This window comes from Paramacrobiotus metropolitanus, unplaced genomic scaffold, assembly GCF_019649055.1.
Source record: "Paramacrobiotus metropolitanus isolate TYO unplaced genomic scaffold, Prichtersi_v1.0 Parri_scaffold0000001, whole genome shotgun sequence".
NCBI lineage: Eukaryota > Metazoa > Tardigrada > Eutardigrada > Parachela > Macrobiotidae > Paramacrobiotus > Paramacrobiotus metropolitanus.
The window spans coordinates 2,181,282-2,202,715 of NW_026570221.1; the positions used below are offsets into that span (position 1 = coordinate 2,181,282).

At 44.3% G+C, this 21,434-nt stretch overlaps 2 protein-coding genes across 3 annotated transcripts; both read left to right on the forward strand.

The window, feature by feature from the left end:
• The first annotated feature begins 7,448 nt into the window (after window positions 1-7,448).
• LOC129588794 (uncharacterized) lies at window positions 7,449-10,794 on the forward strand. 2 transcript variants are annotated; one of them, XM_055483214.1, is made up of 4 exons: window positions 7,449-7,691; window positions 8,295-8,409; window positions 8,763-8,892; window positions 8,982-10,788. In XM_055483214.1, exons 1-4 carry the CDS (start codon window positions 7,590-7,592, stop codon window positions 10,396-10,398), a joined length of 1,764 nt encoding a protein of 587 aa, XP_055339189.1. In that variant the 5' UTR covers window positions 7,449-7,589; the 3' UTR covers window positions 10,399-10,788. The 2 variants fall into 2 exon arrangements, with proteins under 2 accessions (XP_055339189.1, XP_055339262.1); XM_055483287.1 differs by lacking the exon at window positions 8,295-8,409 and having other exon boundaries at window positions 7,449-7,692; window positions 8,982-10,794.
• Window positions 10,795-11,098: 304 nt separating this feature from the next.
• On the forward strand, window positions 11,099-12,983 carry LOC129581279 (uncharacterized). The gene is made up of 3 exons (XM_055472267.1): window positions 11,099-11,642; window positions 12,017-12,415; window positions 12,637-12,983. The coding sequence occupies exons 1-3, from the start codon at window positions 11,234-11,236 to the stop codon at window positions 12,666-12,668; spliced, it is 840 nt and encodes a 279-aa protein (XP_055328242.1). The 5' UTR covers window positions 11,099-11,233; the 3' UTR covers window positions 12,669-12,983.
• The last annotated feature ends 8,451 nt before the right edge of the window (window positions 12,984-21,434 follow it).

Consider the following 21,434-nt stretch of genomic DNA (forward strand, 5'->3'; position numbering starts at 1 on the left):
GGCCCTCGAAGCAGGAAGAGTAACGGCGCTAACCGGCCTTCCTCATTACATTTAAAACGTCACTTTTAGAGTGTAGTTGCGGCCTACTGAGTCGGCACACTCTCGCGGAATGACAGAAGCCACAAGGGTGAAAAAGAGAAAGAGTTCAAGAAAATAGGAGTAAAACTTTCAGATGTTGAGGTTACGGCGATCACCGGCCTCAGAAGAAAGAGGAGTTACGGCGTTAACCGGCCCTCGAACCTGGTAAGGAAAAGAAAAAGTGCGCGTCAATTTGCACTACACGGGAAAGAAAAGGATGTGCGATCGAAGAAAATGGTTGAAAAGAAGGATGACCTTTACAAGGGAGGCAAGCAGAAATGCTTGAAAGCCAAAAATCGGCTAAGTTCCTCCATGACCTTTAATATGGAACTCATTATGGAACAATGGATGACCTTTTGGGATCGTCATGGCCCAAACGAGTCGCACATCAAAGAAAAAGGGATGACCTTTGAGAACTTCACGGCTCAAGAGAGTCATCGAGAAAAAGAGAATGACCTTACCAGGGAGGAAGCATTAAGCTTGTCTTTCAAGACGTCCCTCCATGTCCAAGAGGAAGAATCTCATTTTGCAGAAGTCGTACTTGATACGCAATTATTCCAAAGAGGAAGCATCAGTATTGCAAAAAGTCGTACTTGATACGCACCTTATTCCTTAAAGCGGATCTCTCATTGTGATGAAAAGATTGCTCAACAGAGCGGAATGGACCAAAGCGGATTACGGTTGACAGGACCCAGTGACCTTTAGGAGTCGGAGGATCCTAGTCGTTTTGATAATGAATTCTGTTGATATTTTTTACTGTTTTTACTTTTGTTTCGAGATCTCTTTATTCACACATGTAATTGGAATTTGTGATGTTAAAAAGAGATTAAATCTCGATGTTTTATTAATCGCACAGACGAGCCGTCAAGGATCCCAAGGAATTGGATGTGGATTTGCTTCGACGGAGCTCAGCCTCCCTCCCAGAGGCATGTGAGCGCAGGCGTACATGCGTACACCCTCGCTTTGGCAGTCTGTTGTGTTTTGCTGCACGCCCGCCTTACGCGTGGCGGAAGCACGCTGTTCTGCACGCACCCGCACTGTGTGGCGGCTACGTGCGCATTTTCCACGCTTGCTGCAGTCAGCAATGCGGAGTTGTCCATGAGGAAATTCTATCGAATTTAGTCTGCGTTATATAAATTCCTAGCAAACACGCCGTTTCTCGCTTTCCGTAGCGTAGGCGCATTTATAGCATTGCTAGGCTTTTTGGTAGGCAGAATTCCGTCAATTCTGTTCCTACGCGTGAACCTTCATTGGGTCCACGCTTTCAGATCCTTCGCATCGAACAAAAGTATGAGCGTGCGAACGTCTTCGCACGAGGCGTCTTCGCACAAGTGCGAATTGACCAATACCGAGCATCCGGATGTGGTTGTGATTATTTCAAAAACAGACATTGATTGTATTTGTGCAATTAGTTATTACGTAGCATCAACAATAAAAGGTCATTCCTCTGCCAAAACCATAGTACGGTTTCATCCGGGTGCAATAAAATGCTAATAGGATATTTGTGAGTTTGACAGCGAGCCAGTCCATGTTTTAATTTGTTGAAAAGGATGTCAAATGTCGAGCGGGACATGCGGAAGTAATTGAAATGCCGCTGAGGATCGTGTTGACGGAGATCTTTTATCAGAATGGCAAACTCTCCATTTATGCCCCGATTAATATTAATGTCTCGCACATGAAATTTTCGTGAGGATTTTTTGGCGAAATGGCGCGAGATCAAAACGCTAGACAGCAGAATGGTCAACAACAAACGTTTTTTTTGGCAGAATGTTTGGACGCATTTTTCCGGGGAAGAATTCAGTTCGGAGTGAGAATATTATTACGGGTTATCTTATTATCCTAACAATATTCAAGATTTTGGCCGGTTATAAATTTACTGCAAAATGCTGTGGCTCTCGACCTGAATCCCGTAAATTCTGCGCTCATGGCCTGCTCAAGGCGGAGCTAGTCTCAATTTATTTTAAGAGTTCGATGAAGTGTGAGTGCTCACATTTTAAGCAAATTTTGTTCGAACTTTTTCTTCGGTTCGCACCTCTCGCACTTTTTGGTGCGAAGAAAAGCTTCGAACTGTGCGAAGGAAAAAAGTTCGATGAAATTTGCATCGCACTTGAAGTGTGGCCCTAGCATAAGCAGCCGAAGAATTTTTCATAGTCGGGGTAGAAAGACGACTGAGCAGAGGAGATTTTAACATGCTTTTGTTCAGTGTCCTGCTTGAACAAAGACGTCAGATCCGCTTTGCTAGATTTTCTATCATGTCGTGATCTCGCTCTTACGATTAAACTGCACTTTCTCTAATTACGCGGCTGTTACCCGCTTCAAATAAGTAGCAGTGTTACCAGTTGGGATTGTGTGCCGTTTTCGAATTACCAGAACCGCCAAAATTTCTTCCCAGTGTACTTGATGTTTTCGCAATAACAACAAATTTTTAATATGGATGCTCAAGCGGTGCATCACACTCCGCCGAGTCGACAAATGGGTTTTATGAATTTTGTGCTTGTTCAGTTGAAGAATGGTGATTGGTGGCTGGGCCGCATTACCGATATTGAAGGCGAGCGATACTACATTGATTTCATATCCAGAACGGTAGGCACGCGCTGGATACATTCCCGTTATATTTTTCCCTATAATGTCGCTTATTCAACCCTGAAGCCGAAAACCCTGGCGGATTTCCACACGGCGCCACCCATCGCACATGTTGCCATCCGGGATGCTGACCAAGGACCCTATGTCATTCGTCCCGGGTACGGCGAATAAATTAAACTTTTTTTGTTCAATAAAGTAGACCATTGAATCGAAAGGCCTACAACTTAAATTGACACATTCCAGGTACGTGATTTGGGCACCCCGATGTTTTTACTACGCACCGCGAAATGAGCGGGTTGACGCAGTCGGCCCACCGCGATACAGAGTCGTGCATGGCTATCAGATTGTGCGGCTTCCCCGGCCGAGCGATCCGTCATTTCATGATGGTCGCACTGGATTCCTCTGGACCAAACATATCCTTCACTACAACGTGATCAGGACAGACGCGATTCAGACAAGTGACCTGCCCATACTAAAAGAGTGTATTGAATATGCGTGTACTCGCTGTTTTCCTACTGAGTCGAATGATGGCACGGATCCGGAAATAATCCCTGTCAAGCGGATTTATAGTATTCGAGTTGAAAACGACACCGTGACGTTCATCTGTGGCGAGCGGCGCAATGACGAAAAACCACAGCGTGCTCGTGCCATACTTGACCCAACACGGCAGAGTGACGCCTGGCTGCGCGATGGCCTGGATCGATTCTGGACCAATCATCTCAGCCAACTTGCCATAGCGCACGTACAGCCTGTAAACTCGCCATCCGAAGTGTTAGTGACAAGTAAGATATGTTGATCCCTCCTCGTGATTAACACTATGACTGTGCATAATACAATGTATCTGCGGCCTATTTATTAATGTAGTACGGATAAATGATTAGTATAACTCAACAAGTTTAATAGAGCAAAAACGTGAAATGCAACATCGTTACAAGGAATTTTAAGAATTAGTTTCTATGAAATCAGCAGTTTTATAGGTTACCTGGTACCAAAATTATTAAACTATTAAAAAACATACTCTACAGTACTACCCTTGTAATCACACTTACTGCATACACGACCAGCCCGATCAACGTCAGATGTTTAAAATCTAAACTTTTTGGTGAAGATACAAGGAAGTATTATTAAGCTTTTACTCATAATGTCCATTAACACTATCGCGGCCAATCTCAGATGAGCAACACAACTTCCGCTCAGAAACTACCACGACTCGATACCACAGTATTTAGTTTGGTATGGTATTGATTATTATTTTACTTCGTTGTTTGCAGGATGCTTCCAAGATATTCCAGCAAATCTCATGGAAAATATTTTATTGCTTCTGGATGTTCTTTCCCAGTTTGCTACAAAAAGGTGCGTAACCGGCGACCGGGGTTGCTGGAACTATCCAAATTATTACGAATAATGAGTAGGCGATCATTGTTTCAAACAACCGTCCGCGTACCTTTTGTCGTTTCACGTTTATTGTGTACCAAGATAAAACTGTTTAAAAATAACTAACACACAGGGTGCTCTATGTGTTAATTTCAGCGTCTGCTCATTGTGGCGCTCGCTTCTGGATACGGCTACTCACCAGCATGTATTCGTGGACGCACCCAGTGTCCAATCCAACGTCCAACTGGATTCCATCACGGCACGGACGGAGCAGCGTTGCGCCTATAAATTCGCGGTGCTTCTCGAGAAATCCCTTTCGGCCGACATGCGTGTTCTCACCATCAGCAATACGGTATACAGAAACGAGGATCCCACAACATGGACATACCACACACTAACCGAAGTCATTGTACGCTTGCTGCGTCTGAAGGGAATTGTACTCGACATCCTCTGCATTAAAGACGGCAACGCGGTGCCGATGCAACTCTCGTTCACTATGGGAGGCCACACCACGAGTTACGCGTGCACCTGTCCGTATTTAGCGCAGTGCCTCCCTGTCTGTCGGCAGTTGATGGTGATGAACCGGACTTTCGGGTGTGTACTGCTGGACAAGCGGGATTATGTCCGCACCTTGTATGAAAAAATGGGCATTAGTCGGTTTCACTCCGCTCACACCTATCATCCGAGTGCTACATTGCGCCGTTTAACTATTCCGGGTACCGCATCAGAAGGAGAATTAATGCGCACTGTGTTATCAGCAATGGAAAACGTCGGTTTGCCAGCTGAGCCGGCCGTAGTAAACAGGATCGCCGGTGCTCATGCGCGAATGCTGGAAACTCTAGCTTATCCCGACGACTGGGATTTGGTGCGGATTGTTCTACAAGTGTATGTGAATCTTCTGAGTTATTACAAAGACCAGTTAGTTGCTGTGCGGGATTGATAAGGCTCGGTCATTTTGCAGATACAATGGGTTTTGGCCGGACGGGTCGGCGCGCCAGTGGGACAATGTTGATCTGCGAGAACTGGACATCCCCCATCTCGCTCATATAGCACTTCATGTTTTGGATAGCCTTTTTCAACTATGAAACGGAAATGGCATCTTTAATAATTGCATAATTTTGCCTTTTACATTCAGTGTTACGGGTTTTTTTAGCTATACGTTGGATCTATATTTACGAATTGGTTGTGCGAAAGTACAGGAAGTGTTCCCCTCACTTCGTGTAACATGCTGTATGTACCAAAATCGTAGACGTATTAGCAGTTGGTCGTAGAATAAATTTCGGCACGCCGCAATGTAAGCTGCAGCCTAAACATAAGGCTGGACTGACCGTGATATGTATGCGAGTCCTAATATGACTATGTATGTGTATTTCTGCCGGCATCAAAGTTTTGCCTTTAATTTTGTTTGCACAAGAAACTTGTCGATGTTGCCAACTTGCCATGCTGCTGCATACAAGAACAAACCAGAAAAATGTTAAATCACGGAATTTATTCTGACTGTGTGATAAACAATGATGAACAAAAATCACGGCAAATTTTTGACCCCAGAACTACATCTACACAGCGCAATGTATTTGATATTCGTGCGATGATCTAACGTTTCGCAGACATACATTCGCAAAATTAATTTTGCCGAATATCCAGTGATTGCTATTCTCGGTATTCTTTAGCTGGCATTGGTTTGTTTTCCTTTTGCACGTTATCTGCTGTACCATGTTTGCCCCTGTCTGCAAGTCAGATTTCGGTAGACACGTGTTACTTATGTCACGAAGAAGGTCTGACACCTCCTCGAAATACAGATAAATCTGGATGTGGAAGACGCGGGTCTTCTACAAATAAAGAGTTTATTACCCAAAAGGGGAAAAATACAGACATAGGGAAAATGGAAGCAATAAACCGAGCATTTCCATAGGAAATGCATGAAATCTACATCAGCAGCCACCGAGGTCGGCTGCTCTATACATCAAGCACACAGCGTGACACTTACGTCAGCTGTCTTTGGGCGCGCCATGTCCAGAGATGCGATATATACTGAGACACGCGCCGCACCTACGATCAGCTTAACGGGGTATACCATGAAACTTCTCTACAACATACACCCTCCGTTCCAGGCTTTCTGAATGTTACACAGGGGTGTATGTTATACAGAAGCACTGCCCCCAATTGGCACTGGCCCCAGGGGCTCAGGGGCACAGCCTCCGGGGTGTTACTTAACCAAACAATTAACAAAATATCAGAGTATGCACATTATGCGGTCTGAATGTTGGTTTTGCTGCCCTTTTGTATGCCTGGAGTTGGAAGATCCGGTACTAAACAGATTAAAAACAGAAGCCGGAACTTCCTTTTAGAGACACCGAAATGGTTTTTTTCCCCAGCCTAGCAAACCGTATGTTACGCAGGGGTTGAATAAGCTGGTAAAAATGTTACCGGTTCCATAAAAGGTGTATGTTATAGCTGTAAAAGGGTGAATGTTATACAGAGAACTGCCCCTGTGTTATAGTCTACCGGACGGTTTGGTTCCCAGCCTCATGTATGTTGTAAAGGGGTGAATGTTATAGGAAGGTGAATGATAAGAGGAGTTTCACTGTATTGTACTTCTTCAACAACGATTACGTGGTGTAATTCTGGTCAACCAGATTGTAGAACTGCCATAATTGGTTTGTTACGTACCTTCAAGTAACAGTGCACCCAAAAAAACGAGGACGATTTATGGCAGTAATGTATTTTGGTAAAATAAAAATAGTGCCATACGTGGGTGTCCAAATCAGGCCGTTCTATGGACTATCGAATGAATCGACGCAAACGCATTTGGCTATCTTAGGGGAAGAGAATGAATAGGCGTATGCTGTACATATTATTACTGCTTTCACACTTTTGAATTTCTTAAAAGTATTCGGCACGTACGACTCGGTATGAGTTCGTACAATCAGACGTGTTAACTGCGGCAATTAACTTTGGTAAAATGCCGTGACATTGCGCACGATTCATTAGCTCCACAATGGCAGCTACTGTAGGCATGCCACTACGGCGCTACGCTTCCTCCCGTACTACGGTTCAGTTAGTGTGGAATGTGCAGTTCCGTTTTCAAATAACAAGCATTTGAAACTAATTTTTTACATACCGAATACATAAGCAACTGCTCACAGCGGACTCCATTTTGGTTTTTTTACTGGGCATACGTCACTGAGATGCATACGTTTTTTTGGATACATGTTTTGTTTGTTGCCGGAAGGCAAAGGTTGCCTGGTTCTGAGTTTCATGGCTAGCCAACAATATGAGAAGTGTCGTCAGTTCCGGTCGATAAAAAATCATCTGCTCCGCTCGAGGCTATTTGCAACCTATCCGACGTATTGCATCAGGCAGCGAAAGCATGATAGAAAAAAGCAAACAATTTTGCAATGAGGCACTGACTTTTCATCCAACGCTAACGGCACATTGCCGGCTTATTTCATAAAAACCAGACAATATCCTACACACAGAACGGCTTGCGTTTCGTTTTTTCTACCTACTGCATTTTGTAATCGACTATACTCAGACCCTTTTCCTGCTTTTCCATGAGGACCATATATTACGTTGCATTTCATTTGTTGGTTGCTGCAGGGTTTCTCAGCCCAGCAGCAGCGATCGTGGATGATCCAGACGTGGAGATAACGGAAGGTAGATTTTGTTAATAGATTCGCCCAGTCTGATTTAGCCGAAAATATTTCCAGGGCATTTTGAAACTCAAAAAAGAACTCATACGAACACACAAATGGTAGAACGGGGCGTAGCGGATCCGTTTTTGAATTGGTTCAAGTTTTAAGAATAGAAAACAAATTTGTGTATTCTGCACTGTTAGTTTTTGACGCTGTGAATCGGCAAGACAACAAGGTACAGTCTGTGCGGTACAGCAAATTACTAGAGCTCTCGTAGCAGACAGATGTTTCAGCTGTAGACTGTAGGCAGCCTAGCATGGGAATTACTTGAAAGAACGCCACCAGCGCGCCTCCGTTGCAGTTTGTTACGCAAGTGCTCCGGTCCAGTTAGAGTTTCAAATTTGCAGTTTTACTGAGCTATAAGACCTTTTCTACGCTGCGGTCAGTTACCAATGCGATTTTTGACAAATAGTGACCTTTTGCAGATTTTTCCAGCCCTCATATACCTTTAATATCTCTGTATTTATTATCCCATCCGGGTTACTATTGCTGCATTCTATCCTATTGTAACTCCTTGGACGAGAAAAATTTTATAACATCAATAACCATAACTTTCTCATTTCGGATCTGTTCAACAAACCACTCAACTTTACGGACGCAAATGCCGTTGCTAAAACCGGACCTAAGCTATGGCCAAATCCTGCCGCGATCCCTTATTACTTAAGCTCATCTGGTCTTAGTGAGTATACCAAAACTAATTCGTAACGGCCTTCAGAATGCGTATCACTCTACCTGTGTCCAAACTGCTGCTACAATGTAGGACGGAATGGTCGCATAGCCCCACACCCAGCATTCTGTACGCATGCGGTGCAGTGCACTTGTACGAACCGGATATTTTGAACTCAGTCGTACAGTGGACTGCGCTGCATTCGTACTGAATGTGGATACTTTGGGTATGCGACCATTTCGTCCTAAGCTGTATATGGTTTCTTGGCTATAGCGCACGATTGAGGTTCTGCCAAGCTGTTGTCTAGGCTCGGTTCACGATATTTTCGGATATTACATTACAGGAATCGTCTTTTATTTCCACAGATCAATCAGAACGGCAAATGGTTTTGAAGACTCTTCGCACAATGGAGAGACTGACGAAAGGTTGCATCTTGTTCAAGCCCCGAACGTACGAAACTGATTACCTGCACATTCAAGGCAGCGGCTACGGCAGGTAGGTCACGCTTCTTACGACTTTTCTATCATTCATAATAATTTCAAAAGCCGATCAAATAACAGTTTCCCCGAGTTTTTTCTCTTTAGATGCACCGCAGACCTTGGACGCACCGGCTACTTGCAAGATATCTACCTGGGCAGTCCATCGAATGTGTCACCGTACTCCAGCACATGCTTCAATCCAGGTGAAATCATGGCGGCTCTCATGCGCTCCCTGGGCTTTGATTACGAACACAAGCGCCCAGATCGCGACCAGTACGTGGAAGTGCGCAACGACAGCATCGACAGCGACTATTACTACTCCGTGTATCGGATCAATCCGTCGATGTACACGTTCGGCACCAGGTACGACTATCAGTCCATCCAGCACGCCTTCGCATGGGCGTACTCGCTCAGCCGCAATCCGGCCATGGTATCCAGAATACCCGTTCCGAATGGTATGGGACGGAGAAAATCCCTTAGTCCGACCGATGTTGCCAAAATTATGATTGCTTACAACTGCCCGTTCAACGTCACGCGCAGTAAACGATTCAACACCGATGACGAATTTCCCAAGTTCTCCTTGGAGAAAATGACAGAGGAGGAGTGTGGCGCACAGTTCAACCGTTATTGCAAATCGGACATCACAACCATGGATAACTGTACTTTGCGCACCGACTTCCGGGTTGTGTGCCGGGCCAACGCCTCGCTGCCCATCCTGACGCGAATGGCGGTGGACATGGCTGAACCACCGCTGCGGTTGGTGAGCATGGATGTGGCCGAACAGCTTGTTGCCAGGTATTCCTTTGCGCCGCTACAACGCCAAGTCGTCAAGCTGCAACTGCGCAACTGCAGCACCGAGCGCGTGACCGCGAGGCTGATCGAGCTGAATTTCACCAGTTTGCTTGATTTTCAGCTGTACGACGCTCGGAGTTTGGTCATCGAGAAGAAGGACTTCGCCACTTCGAAACGACTGCGAATAGTTGTATTTTACAATACCACTCTAAAAACATTGCAGCAGGGCACCTTTACCGATTTACCAGACCTGCAGATCTTGTCACTGGAAGCGCTGTTTGAGGATCAAAAATATTACAATTTCGATCCGTCGTTCCGGAGCTTCTTGCGTGATCTTCACTGCAGCTGCAAATTTGCGTGGTATCGGACTTGGTGGCAAGCCGATAAAAAGCTGCGAATCAGGGTTGACGCCGGCGATGTGTATTCGTTCGATGCACGTTACATTGAATTACTTCTCGAAAGCTCTGAATTCAACAAGGAGGATCTTTATCATCCAGTAAACTGTCGGGCCGAACCGTTCCCTTTCGGCACGGAATGGATTAATTACTACACACAAATTGATTACTCAATCAACGAGCCGCCTTGCAATGCGCCAAAAGTGCACGGAAGCAACGCAATCACTTCTACCAAAGTCGCCACGGTTACGAAATCACCATCATCTGCAAAAACCACTCCACCAGTCACCTTTTTGTCTGCCAGCGAACCAAATCCAGCGGAAAACTTAGCTTAAGCTACCTTTTCCTCCACGAACGAACGGATTCTTCAGGAAAGCGTGACATCGTTGAATTACTGTATACCGATACTCCTAGTCTCCTACAAGCGAACCAATTCCTACAACCTCGGCTGATCTTTGAATGTACACGACAAGCAGATACTGTGTTTAAGTATCTGAACTTCTTAAGCGATTTTTTGTTATTGATTTCTGTTGTCTTTACCACCTAAATCACCACCATAAAGGTTGCCGGCGCTGCACGAACTGGGCAGGGTTATCACAGTCATATTTTCGCTGGCCACCATCACAATTATGAAGTAGCGCACAGATATTGGTTTTTCTTATGCCCATTTTGAATTGCTTTGCACCTTTTTGGGAAATTTCGACGACTTTATCAGAACAACTTCCCTAAGTATTACATTTGACGTAATGCAATAATTTAAATTATAAAATTTATGAAATAGGACGTTAAAATGGCCATCTTCCGATCAGGCTTATTATTGTCTTCTACGAATGTGCATAAAAAGCGAGGATTATCAAAAAAGGGAGAGTTATCTAAAAAGCCAGAAATTTGTCTTAACTTTAGTATCAAGTGACGCCTGCAGCATCCAACTTGAACTAGACTTACCTGGACAGTCTGGAATGTAAGGAATGCAGCTGCCACCTGCCTGTGTTCGAAAATTCGAACGGCAGAATACAAACAATAAAGATAACGGATGTTTGTGAAGATATTTATCCACCAGACTATCGAGCACGGCGCAATGGCGTTCTGCCAAATTGCTTTTCGTGCGTCCCACATTCGATTTGTGCGCTCCATCGACCAACCGTTCTCCTTCGGTCTTCACATCGAAACATGGACTCGATAGTAGCGACATATTTAGTTGCTTCAGCGCTGGGTCTATTAACCTGTTGCATAAGCATTGCGCTGACATTGATGATGTATCGGCAAATTGCGAATGTGCCCGGCCAGGAACGTCTGAATATTACCGATCCGAAATTCCATCGCATCGCTTTATTGGGGATGGTTTTTGGTGTGAGTGTGGTATTAACCAGCCTTCTCGTCGTCAAAATTCCATGGACCAGCCGTGGTCCGCCCAGTGTGCTACCCGCGCCAGTGTCAACAACGACACCGCTCTGGGAAAACGAGTCCGCTAACAACACCGTCGTACAATGCTGGAAGGATTACTGCGCAACGTCACCCTACGATTGCCTCGATTATGAGAAATACCTCGTCAACTGCTTGATACCCATCGTGTCCACTGGTAAAAGCTAAACTGAACCCGTGTAGCTTTAGGGTATTATTTTTAAATCTTATTTTACCGTCTAACGAAAGTGCACGGCTCGTAGAAGTGCTAGAAACAGGGAGTGCTTAAAAAATGAACATTAGCTTTGCAGAAAGAAATCTTTATTTATTGACCCTGTTTACAAATTTTGAATAACTCCAATGGAAACTAAATTAAAAACCGTAAAAAAATAGCATGTTTATTTATTTTTAAATAAATACATTTTAATTTATTAGCTATCGGATTTGGTACAATTTTAATGTGGTTTTCTTAATAATTCGTATTTCGGAAAAACAACGAATTCAATTCCAGTTTGTTTAAATCTAAGATTGACCGTAATCTTTCTCATACAGATCGCTTACCATCGTCACACCATGAGATGTACGCCATAGAGGGTGAGTCGGTGCAACTGCGCTGCCAGCCACTGGAGGATGATGTCCGCGGAGTCCGCTTGGGCGCCGGCTATTATAGAGGACGGGGTTTGAGTACGTACTTCTGGAGCAGAAATGCCCATCACCTGGCCCAACAGCATCTGCAGGATGGACATCAGTGGACGGTGGCCATCGACCACAGCGTGGCCGTTGAGCGACTGTCCGCGGCCGGTGATTTATGGATCCGGGCCATCAAGACGGACGACGCGGGCGTGTATGATTGTGTGCATATCGACAAATGTCCTCAACACAGCGAGAAAGATCCGGTCGGGTGTAACCTGCGGGTTGGACCTGCGTACCGCGTTACCGTTTTATCCAAAGGTCAGTATGCAAAGCTAATTGAAGCTCCTGGATCCTTTGCGCATGCTATAAAACAATAAAACTCATAGATGTGCAAGACAAAGGTTAGGTATACTTAATTTATACTACAATTAGAAACTTAATTAATTTGCGATTACTGTCATATTTATTAAATTTCTATAATTTACTCCTATTATAATTCTCGGCTAGTTAGCGCGTTAACAGTGAACTCTTTGGCGCAGGGACGGTTCGTAAGCTCTACAGATTCTCCTGAACTGCAGCGAGTTTACTGATGGTGGAAGTGAATTGATGCGGGTACGACAACGCGTCTAAGTGAAAAACGACTAACGCCGCTGGATGTACCTGCCTCAGACTGGCAATTGTTCCTGTCCATCATAGTATATTTTGCTGGGTTTTTACCACCGTTAGCTTAGCGTGGCCAAAGCTGGTAATCCAAAGTATGGCTGTGCCGCTGCTGCAATATTTTCTGAACCGAATCTTTTGGAACGGTCGAAGAGAGTTTTCCCGAAAATTGCTTGTTCGTGTTTTTTTTTTGCTGTTATGATAAAGGAACTGTAATAATGCGTTATTTCGGTTATAGCCTGTAGGTGATACGTTAAAACGTTTAAATACAAACAAAAGTTTGTATTTATTTAGCGCAAGCAACCGCTGTTCCTTGAATTCTCCCGTAAATGTACATATTGCTTTGACATGCAATCTCTTCCGTTATTCCATCTGTTAAACGTTTTAAATTTATGTTAAATGTTTACGAAAAGGTGAAATTCTGCTTTCTTGTCTCAAAGATCTGCATACTAAAGTGGAGTACTGGAAGAACGGTGATCCATGATGAAACCTTTGGCATACCTGTTTTCCTTCGAACCATCGAAATGTCGTATCCGCGCACCGCAATTATGCTATTTGCTGAACCGGATTTTGCGCGCATGTTTTCCGTCAGTGCTCACATTGCTATTAGGCTACGCAGTGGCGTAAAACATGCAAAGGAGTGTTTGCAGAGCGCCAATGCGAAATTTTGTTAAAGATAACAGTTAATTCTGCTAGCTACTCTGTATGGTGTTCCATTTCCTATAAAAAGCCGAAAGCAAACAGAGTTCTGTCCAGCAGTGCAAACACGGTTGAAGTTACGGTCTGTATTTCGCCGCCAAGTTTTTTTTGTTTTGATTTCTGATCTGCGCCGGAATGGCAACCGCCATAGACGTTGTTTCGCACGTCACCAATTACGGGAATTACACAGTGCGCCAAAATGGGAACTACGCATACGCTACGTATCACGTAAAGATTGGCGCATGGTAGGCGCACTGTAATATCTGTACCAGGGCCCCTAACTGACCGCAGATTTTACCGAGCAGACTACTCTTTTTTATCATGCATGTGTCTTTCGCTTTGTAGACCTTGGTTTTCTGTTAATTTTCATGTGTCACCCGTATTTGCAGACATCACGGTTTGCAAACGCGCCCTAATTAAAAATTACAGTAGGAGCACGCGTTGCTATGGAGCAGCCACGCCTTCCCGGCTACTGACTTCCAACCGCCCTCGGGTGGCGTGGCGGCGCAGATAAAAAATTTTCTTGACTTGCGAAGTTATACCGCTGGCTATGTTACTCTAATGCTAGATCCAGAATGGATCCAGAGACGGAGACAGAAACGGAATCTATCCCGTGGAAGTGAGCAATACGATCTGGATTGCGAACTATTGCGAAATCACAAAACGTCGCACCGTAAACTGCTGACTTTTTAATATTAGTTGCTGTCAAATATGCTACGTATTGGGACTCTGATGCGAATTGTATCTAGGTCAAAACTCTCGAGTGCGCAACAACTCACGCACTGATTTGTGAGTCAGACAGATTCACTGATAACGCCGCGCGCATTGGTCAGTTGGAGAATCAGTTGCTGAATTAGAAAACCGAGCTGTTGAGCTCGGTTTTATAATTCGCGCTCACATTCATGACCGCTTGTCAACTCTTTAAAATTATCCTGCGCTACTAATAAACGTTCGTAGTGATCCTGGCTGTATTAAACTGTATGTAATTACGCTGTACTTACTGTAGTTCGTCATTAAGTTTTTAAGCTAATAAGGTTTAATTAATTAACCTAATAATTAGTAACTGAGCGATTAGCGAAAATATGAACTAACTAGAGTCATTCACGCCTAATTAGCATACATTTAGCAGCTAATTAATTAGCGAATCTGCCCCTAATTAGCAATTTCGCACCAGGTTTTTTTAGCACCTAATTAGCAAATTTATTACACATGAAGAAAAAATTAATTATATGTCATTAAGCTATGTGAGATTATTTTTCTTAACAAGTTTGCGCTTGTTGTGCTGCGTTGTCCATGGTAGTGAATGGCACTGAATGCAGATTTATTGCAGAATTCACGGTGCTGTCAGATTTGGTGTGTGTTTCTACCAGTGTATCCGTTATCAGTGGTGGGAACATGTTTCACTTTTTTTCTCTTAGTCATAGCGGAAAAATGAGTAACCGATACGTGCGCAGCAGTCGTGCCGTAGATACAAGCGGGCTGCTGATATCTGACAGTCCTAATAATATTGAAAAGTCTGGAGAACAGAAAATCAATACTGATGGGCGCAGCTCGATCGTAAAGCGTGGAGCCCATTCAACAGTGTGTAACACTGTGCAGCACGTGCTATGTCGCGCCCACTAACAAAACATCAGCCAATCAGAAGCGAGACACAACACAGACACGTAATCCAGTGGCGTAGCGTTGCGGACGTGAACGCTAGTGAACCCCCGCTCACATGCCTCTGGGGGGATGCCGAGCTCCTGTGAGGCTGGACACACTCCCGAATCCACGAAAACGACGGTCGCCAGTGTCTGTGCGTGCTCAAAAACATCAAATTCTCTTATTCCGTTTTATCACATCAATTCCATAAAGGCACAATTCTATTTAATACGATGTGAATAAAGAAATCCAATTATAAAAATACTATCATAAAACAGATCAACAGTTAAACAGATCAACAAAAGTATTAATCAAATGTAGACTAGGATCCTCCATTTCTGACTTGTAAAGGTCACAGGTCCTGTCCACCGTTTTCCGCACATTGGCCCATTCCGCTCTGTTGAGCAATCCTGCGCATCCGTAATGCGACTTCATCACAATCCACTTGAGAATCGGGTGCGTATCACGTACGACTTAGGAATACTGCTTCATCTTTGGAATAAGGTGCGTATCAATTGTACGACTTCAAAATGAGATCCATAAAGGTCATGGAGGGACGTCATGTAGACAAGCGTAGTTCGCTTCCTCCCTGGTAAAGGTCATCCTTTGTTAAGATGATCCGTTGAGATGTGCGACTCGTTTGGGTTAATGGTCCCAAAGGGTCATGCGACTTGAATTCCGATACGGTGACTCTGTTGGGCAATTGATGATCCCAAAGGTCATCCAGTTTCTGTTCAAACTTCCGTTAAAGGTCATGGAGGGACTTAGCCAATTTTCTGCGGCTTTCAAGCACTTCTTTGCTTGCCTCCCTGGTAAAGACTTGATTTGACCTTTCCGTCGCACATTCAACTTCAACATGCCTCGAGCGGCCAGAGTGCCGGCAAGTTTACCGTAACATCTCTGATGGCGCCGGCTAGTTACCGCATTGAGTTTACCCCATGAAATTTCCACATTTAATCTTTTACTCTTGTTCGCCGCTTGTGGCTAACATTACTACGAGAAATCCGGCTTGGTTACCGTAGTTTTTCTCGTTTATTTTTAACACTGAATCGCTTAAAGAGAGTGCCGGCACAGTTTACCGTAACAACTCTAATGAGGCCGGCACGTTGCCGCATTAAGTAAACCTCATCAATATTCCACCTGTTTTCTTTCTTTTTTTCGCCGCTTGTGGCCCCGTTTCGTATTCAAGAGATCCAGCTTGATTACCGTAGTTTCTCTTGTCAATTTATAACACTGAATCGCGTAAGGAGGAGAGCCGGCTAACTGCCGTAACTACTCCCTTGGGGCCGGCTTTATAGACCGAATCAATTTGAACCCCAATAGATACTCCACATGGTTTCTTTTAGGCAATTCTGTGCTATAAACGCTGAAAACAACAATTGCACTAATGCAGTTTAAGTTAACATGTTACGTGACCTTTATACTTAACCATGACATTCGCTTCTGATGACCTTTCATGACCTTTTTCTTTACATCATTAAGGTCATTTGCTTCATTCACGCGGTGACCTTTCACATTTTGTCGTTTACGCCAGTTCAAGTGCTCCATCGATAACTAATTAGCATTCAACTGTTTTCGATCTGTTCGCCATTATTCGAGTACAAAATTCTTCCATTTCGAAGTTGGCAGCGTTGTAACTCAAAAAGGTCATGTCGTTCCTTTTGTTCGTCGTATATTATCCAATGTCGCATCAGTTATGACCCTTCTCCACGCATTTTTGTTGTGTTCTGGTAACATGTATCATTTCGCTTATTTACCGCCCGTATCCGGTTTCTGGGGGAATGCCGAGTGCGTTGGTTCTGTTTCCTGATTCTGTTTCTCATCGATTGTCAATCTCGCCAATGATCCGGACGAAGACTGAGTCGATTTCGGTTCGTCAGTCTTCTCTTTTCTCGGCTAAGTCTCGTGACCTTTTGATTTCTCGGTCGTCAATGGAATCTCTTGACCTTTCGGTTTCTCCGTCGCTGAAACCTCTTTCAACAGTGTAAACAACGATTTTTTGAACCACCTGTCGCGCGGAGTCCGCGTCTGCATCTACTGCCGCTTTTTACATGGGGAGCATGACCTCTTTTTTCCCACCTTCTTTCAAAGTCTCGTGACCTTTCGGTTGTTCCGTAGACACGGAACTCTCTTGACCTTTAGGTTGCGCTTCCTTCTCCACGGTTCGAGACGTCTCTTGACCTTTAGGCTGTTCGTCTTTTTCTGTCAAAGTTCCGTGACCTTTCAGTTGGTCTTTCACTTGACCTTTCACTTGAACCTTACACTTGGTTCGTTTGACATTTGACGTTGACCTTATAGTTTTCGGTGATCTGGCTTCACAATCTCGTCTGCTGACCTTTCATTTTTACTGATACAGATCTTTCGTGACCTTTTGGCTGTTCCATTTGGATTTCTGCCGGAGTCTTTTAACCTTCCGATTGACTTTCCACTTCTTCCGCTTTTGCTTCAGTCGACGTCTGCACTTCATTTTGAACTTCAGTTAGAGTCCGATGACCTTTGGACTGGTCGACAATTTCTGGAGATTCCGGACTTTCGTGACCTTTTCGTTGTTCCATTTGAATTTCGGTCGGAGTATCTTGACCTTTCGATAACCTTTCGCTTCTCTCGTATGATTCAGTCCGAGTCTGATGAGCTTTCGACTGGAGGACCTTCCTGTTGACTTTTCATCTATGACGACCTTTCTGGAATCCGTTTCGATGACCTTTTGACCTTTAAACATTTTTTATGACTTTTCGTCAGAGTTTGGTGACCTTTCCACAATCAACGAAAACGATAACGATTGGCTGGTGTGCTTCGTATGACCTTTACACCTTCCGAACTTTTTATTGAATTGAACCCCTTATTCATATTTATGTGGGTTATTTGTCTTTGCGACCTTTAGTTATCCGATCAAGAAGGTCTTGCTCGGCTGCGTCCACAGGTTCGCCTTTTTGGGTTAGCAGTTCCGTAGGAGTTGGTTTCTTCTTCTTCTGCTTGACCTTTCGCTCATTGATTGCTTTCGCTATATCGCGGCCCAATTGTTCAGCCTTTGTTTTGACCGCCCCTATTTCCTCTTCTCTCTTCCTTAGGAGGTCATTCTCATTGCCGGTAGCAGTGCGTGGTTCGAAAAAATTCGAATTGCGCTCTGATATGCCAACTTGCTGTTTCAAAAGGTCATCTTTATCTCCGGTAGCAGTACATGGTTCAAAAAAAGGCTTTTGATTCGGTTCAAAATCCTTTTGCGAAGCGCGTTCTGCTACTTCGATTTCATCTTCTGGTGACCTTTCTGCCAAATTTCCAGCTTCTGCGTTCAACTTTTTTGTAACTGCTGTCTCGAAATCTTTGTCTTCTTTCCTGGGTCTTCCTCTCTTCTTCCTCGGTTTATCTCCACTCATGTCAGGTAGCAGAGTGCGTGGTTCGAAAAAAGATTCTGCCGAGTCTTTTTGAGTACGCTCTGTTACTCGTTCTACTGTTCCTTGTTCCACTTCAGGTAGCAGAGGTGGTTCGAAAAAATTCGAGGTACGCTCTGATACTTTTTGCGAATCTTTCTCCTCAGGTAATGGCGGATGCCACAGCTTTAATCGGTCGATCGAGATAACCTTTAAGTCTGCTTCCTTCTTAGGGTTCTGCTCAATGACCTCAGCTTCGTTTGTTCGCGGGAAACTCAGAATCTTCCACACTTTATCGTATTTCGACTTAAAGTCCGACTGGTTTTCTTTATTCCCTTGTTTCGTGTCCTTTGGTAATCGCATCAGTACGAGGTCGCCCACTTTGAAATTCGGCTCCGATTTCTTCTTATTGTAAATTTCCGCATTCTTCTCATAAGCGTCTTTGATGTTACATCTCGCCACTTCTTCGGCAAAGGTCAAGTTCTTTTTCATGGTCTCCACCCATTCGTCTGGAGTTCCATAATCATCGGGTATATTCGTTTATGTAACCACATCCTCCGGCATTGTCATTTCTCTGCCGTGTAGCATATAGTATGCTGAATATCCCGTTGTGGCGTGTACGACTCGGTTCATCGCCGAAATAACATATGGGAGGTACTTGTTAAACTTTCTTTCGTTTCCCGCTTTCAGGTACTGTGCCAAACCATCCGCAATCGTTTGCATCTGTCTTTCAACTTGGCCTTGACCTTCCGGATGATATGCCGTTCCGAATGTGTGTTTTATCTTAAAGACGTTGGTGACCTTTGCCAATACTTCAGCTGTAAAGTGCCGTCCGCGATCTGTATGCAGAATGTGCGGTGCTCCGTGTACCAATATCACGTGCTTCACAAACACTTTGGCAAATTCTTTAGCCGTTGCCGTCTTCATTGGTACCGCAATCACGTATTTCGTCAGTTAATCAATGAATACCGCTATGTACTTATATCCGCGTTTCTTCGTTGGTAGCAATGGTCCTTTGAGATCCGCGTATACTCGGAAGAACGGATGTCCAACTTTAATCTCCTGCAATTTTCCCGGTGGGCATTTTCTTGGTGTCTTGCGGAACTGGCAACCTTGGCACGCAAGTATGTAATTCTTCACATCTGTACTCATTCTGTCCCAGTAATATCGTAGTCGGATTGCAGATAATGTCTTTTCGAATCCCAGATGTCCTGCCGCCTTCTCGTCGTGCAATGCGTGAATTATCGCTCTTCGCATTGACAACGGTACCACATTTGACCTTTCAAGTCTCCCATTTTTATCCTTTACTCGGTACAATATACCGTTCCACAACTGGTAATGCACTTCGAATTTTGATCTCGTTTCTGCGTCTGGTAGATGTTCCAATTCATCTATAATCATTGCCAGATGGGGATCTTTTAGCTGTTTATTCCTCAACTGCAAATTTGAATCATCTTCGTCTTCTTCGTCTCCTTGCAAGTTAACGATACGGACTGTCGCTGTGCTGAGTTCATTCCAATCTTTAATGACCTTGCAGCGTGGTAACGGTTTGTACCTCTTTTTCATCTCTTTCGGGAATCTCAGCAGTTTGATCGGACACTCGTTCAACGCTTGTGCAACTTTGTCCGTTTCCCAAAGGTCATCTCTATTCTCCGCTGTTTCATCAAGTCCGCGACCTTTCCATTCGGTAATTGGGATTCCGCGTCAAGTCCGGTGACCTTTAAGTCACTAACGGCGGGCAACCAGCTTTTCACTCGGTTCACTTGTACTTCGTTTTCAGCCGACTCATTCGCCGTAGCTGAATTGACCTTTAGTCGTTTCTCTCTTTGTTCGATCATTTGTAGGAACAACTGCCCAATTTCAATTGCTGGTTCTTTCGTATCAAATTCCTTCTTATAGTCTTCAAAGTTTGGAATCTCATCAAATTCTTCTTCTTGACACGTCGGGCCTTCGATTGGCGCTCTTGACAATGCATCCGCGTTGTCGCAGTATTTTCCCGGTTTGTATTCGATTTTGAACTGGTGACCTTGTAACGCCATTGCCCATCTCGTCAGGCGCGGGTTCATTCCAACTTTATTCGTCTCTGACCTCAGCAAGTTAGTCAGCGCCTGATGATCCGTCCTCACGGTAAATTCGGCATAATCGATGTACGGCTTGAATTTCCTGACAGCGAACACTACTGCCAGACATTCCCATTCCGTTACGCCGTAATTTTTCTCGGCTCCATGCAGGACGCGGCTCGCATATGCGATTGGATGTCCATCCTGTGACAGTACTGCTCCAATTCCTTCCTTGCTCACGTCGCATTCAATGACGGTCGGTTTTGCTGGGTCAAACTTTGCCAGTACTGGACCTTCACACAACAACTTTTTCAAGCTATTGAACTCTTCCTCATGTACTGCTGTCCAGTCCTTTTTCACGTGCTTGTCTTGTCTCAGCAGTTCATATAAGTGGGAAGTCTTCTGTGCATATCCCATTATGAATTTGCGGTAATAGTTCGCCAGTCCAAGGAATGACATTAGTTGCCTTTCTGTTTGAGGCCGTTTAAATTCTGAGACCGCGGTGACCTTTTCCGGATCCATTCGAATTGAAATCAGCTTCTCGGCTTCTCAACATAGCCGAGAAGCTGATTTTTCTTCACGATTCGGTATTTGCTACTATGATTTGCGATGACGATTTCGAAGTATTTTCCCTTGTGGTCCGTCACTCCTGCCAACGGTTGCACTTCAGTTTCCACTTGTGGGACCGGTGTAAACATCAACTTGTTTTGGGCCGGTGCATATTTTCCCATCTTGACCTTTACACGTGTGCAGTTTGACGGTTTCAATTTGATTCGTTGGTCACTGTAGACTTTGATCACGTCTTTCGACATTCTGGCTTTTTCCACTTTCAATCTTCTGACTTTAATATCCTTTTCTTTTTCTTCATCCACTTCGTCGTCTTCATCCAAATCCAATAAGTCCTCTTGT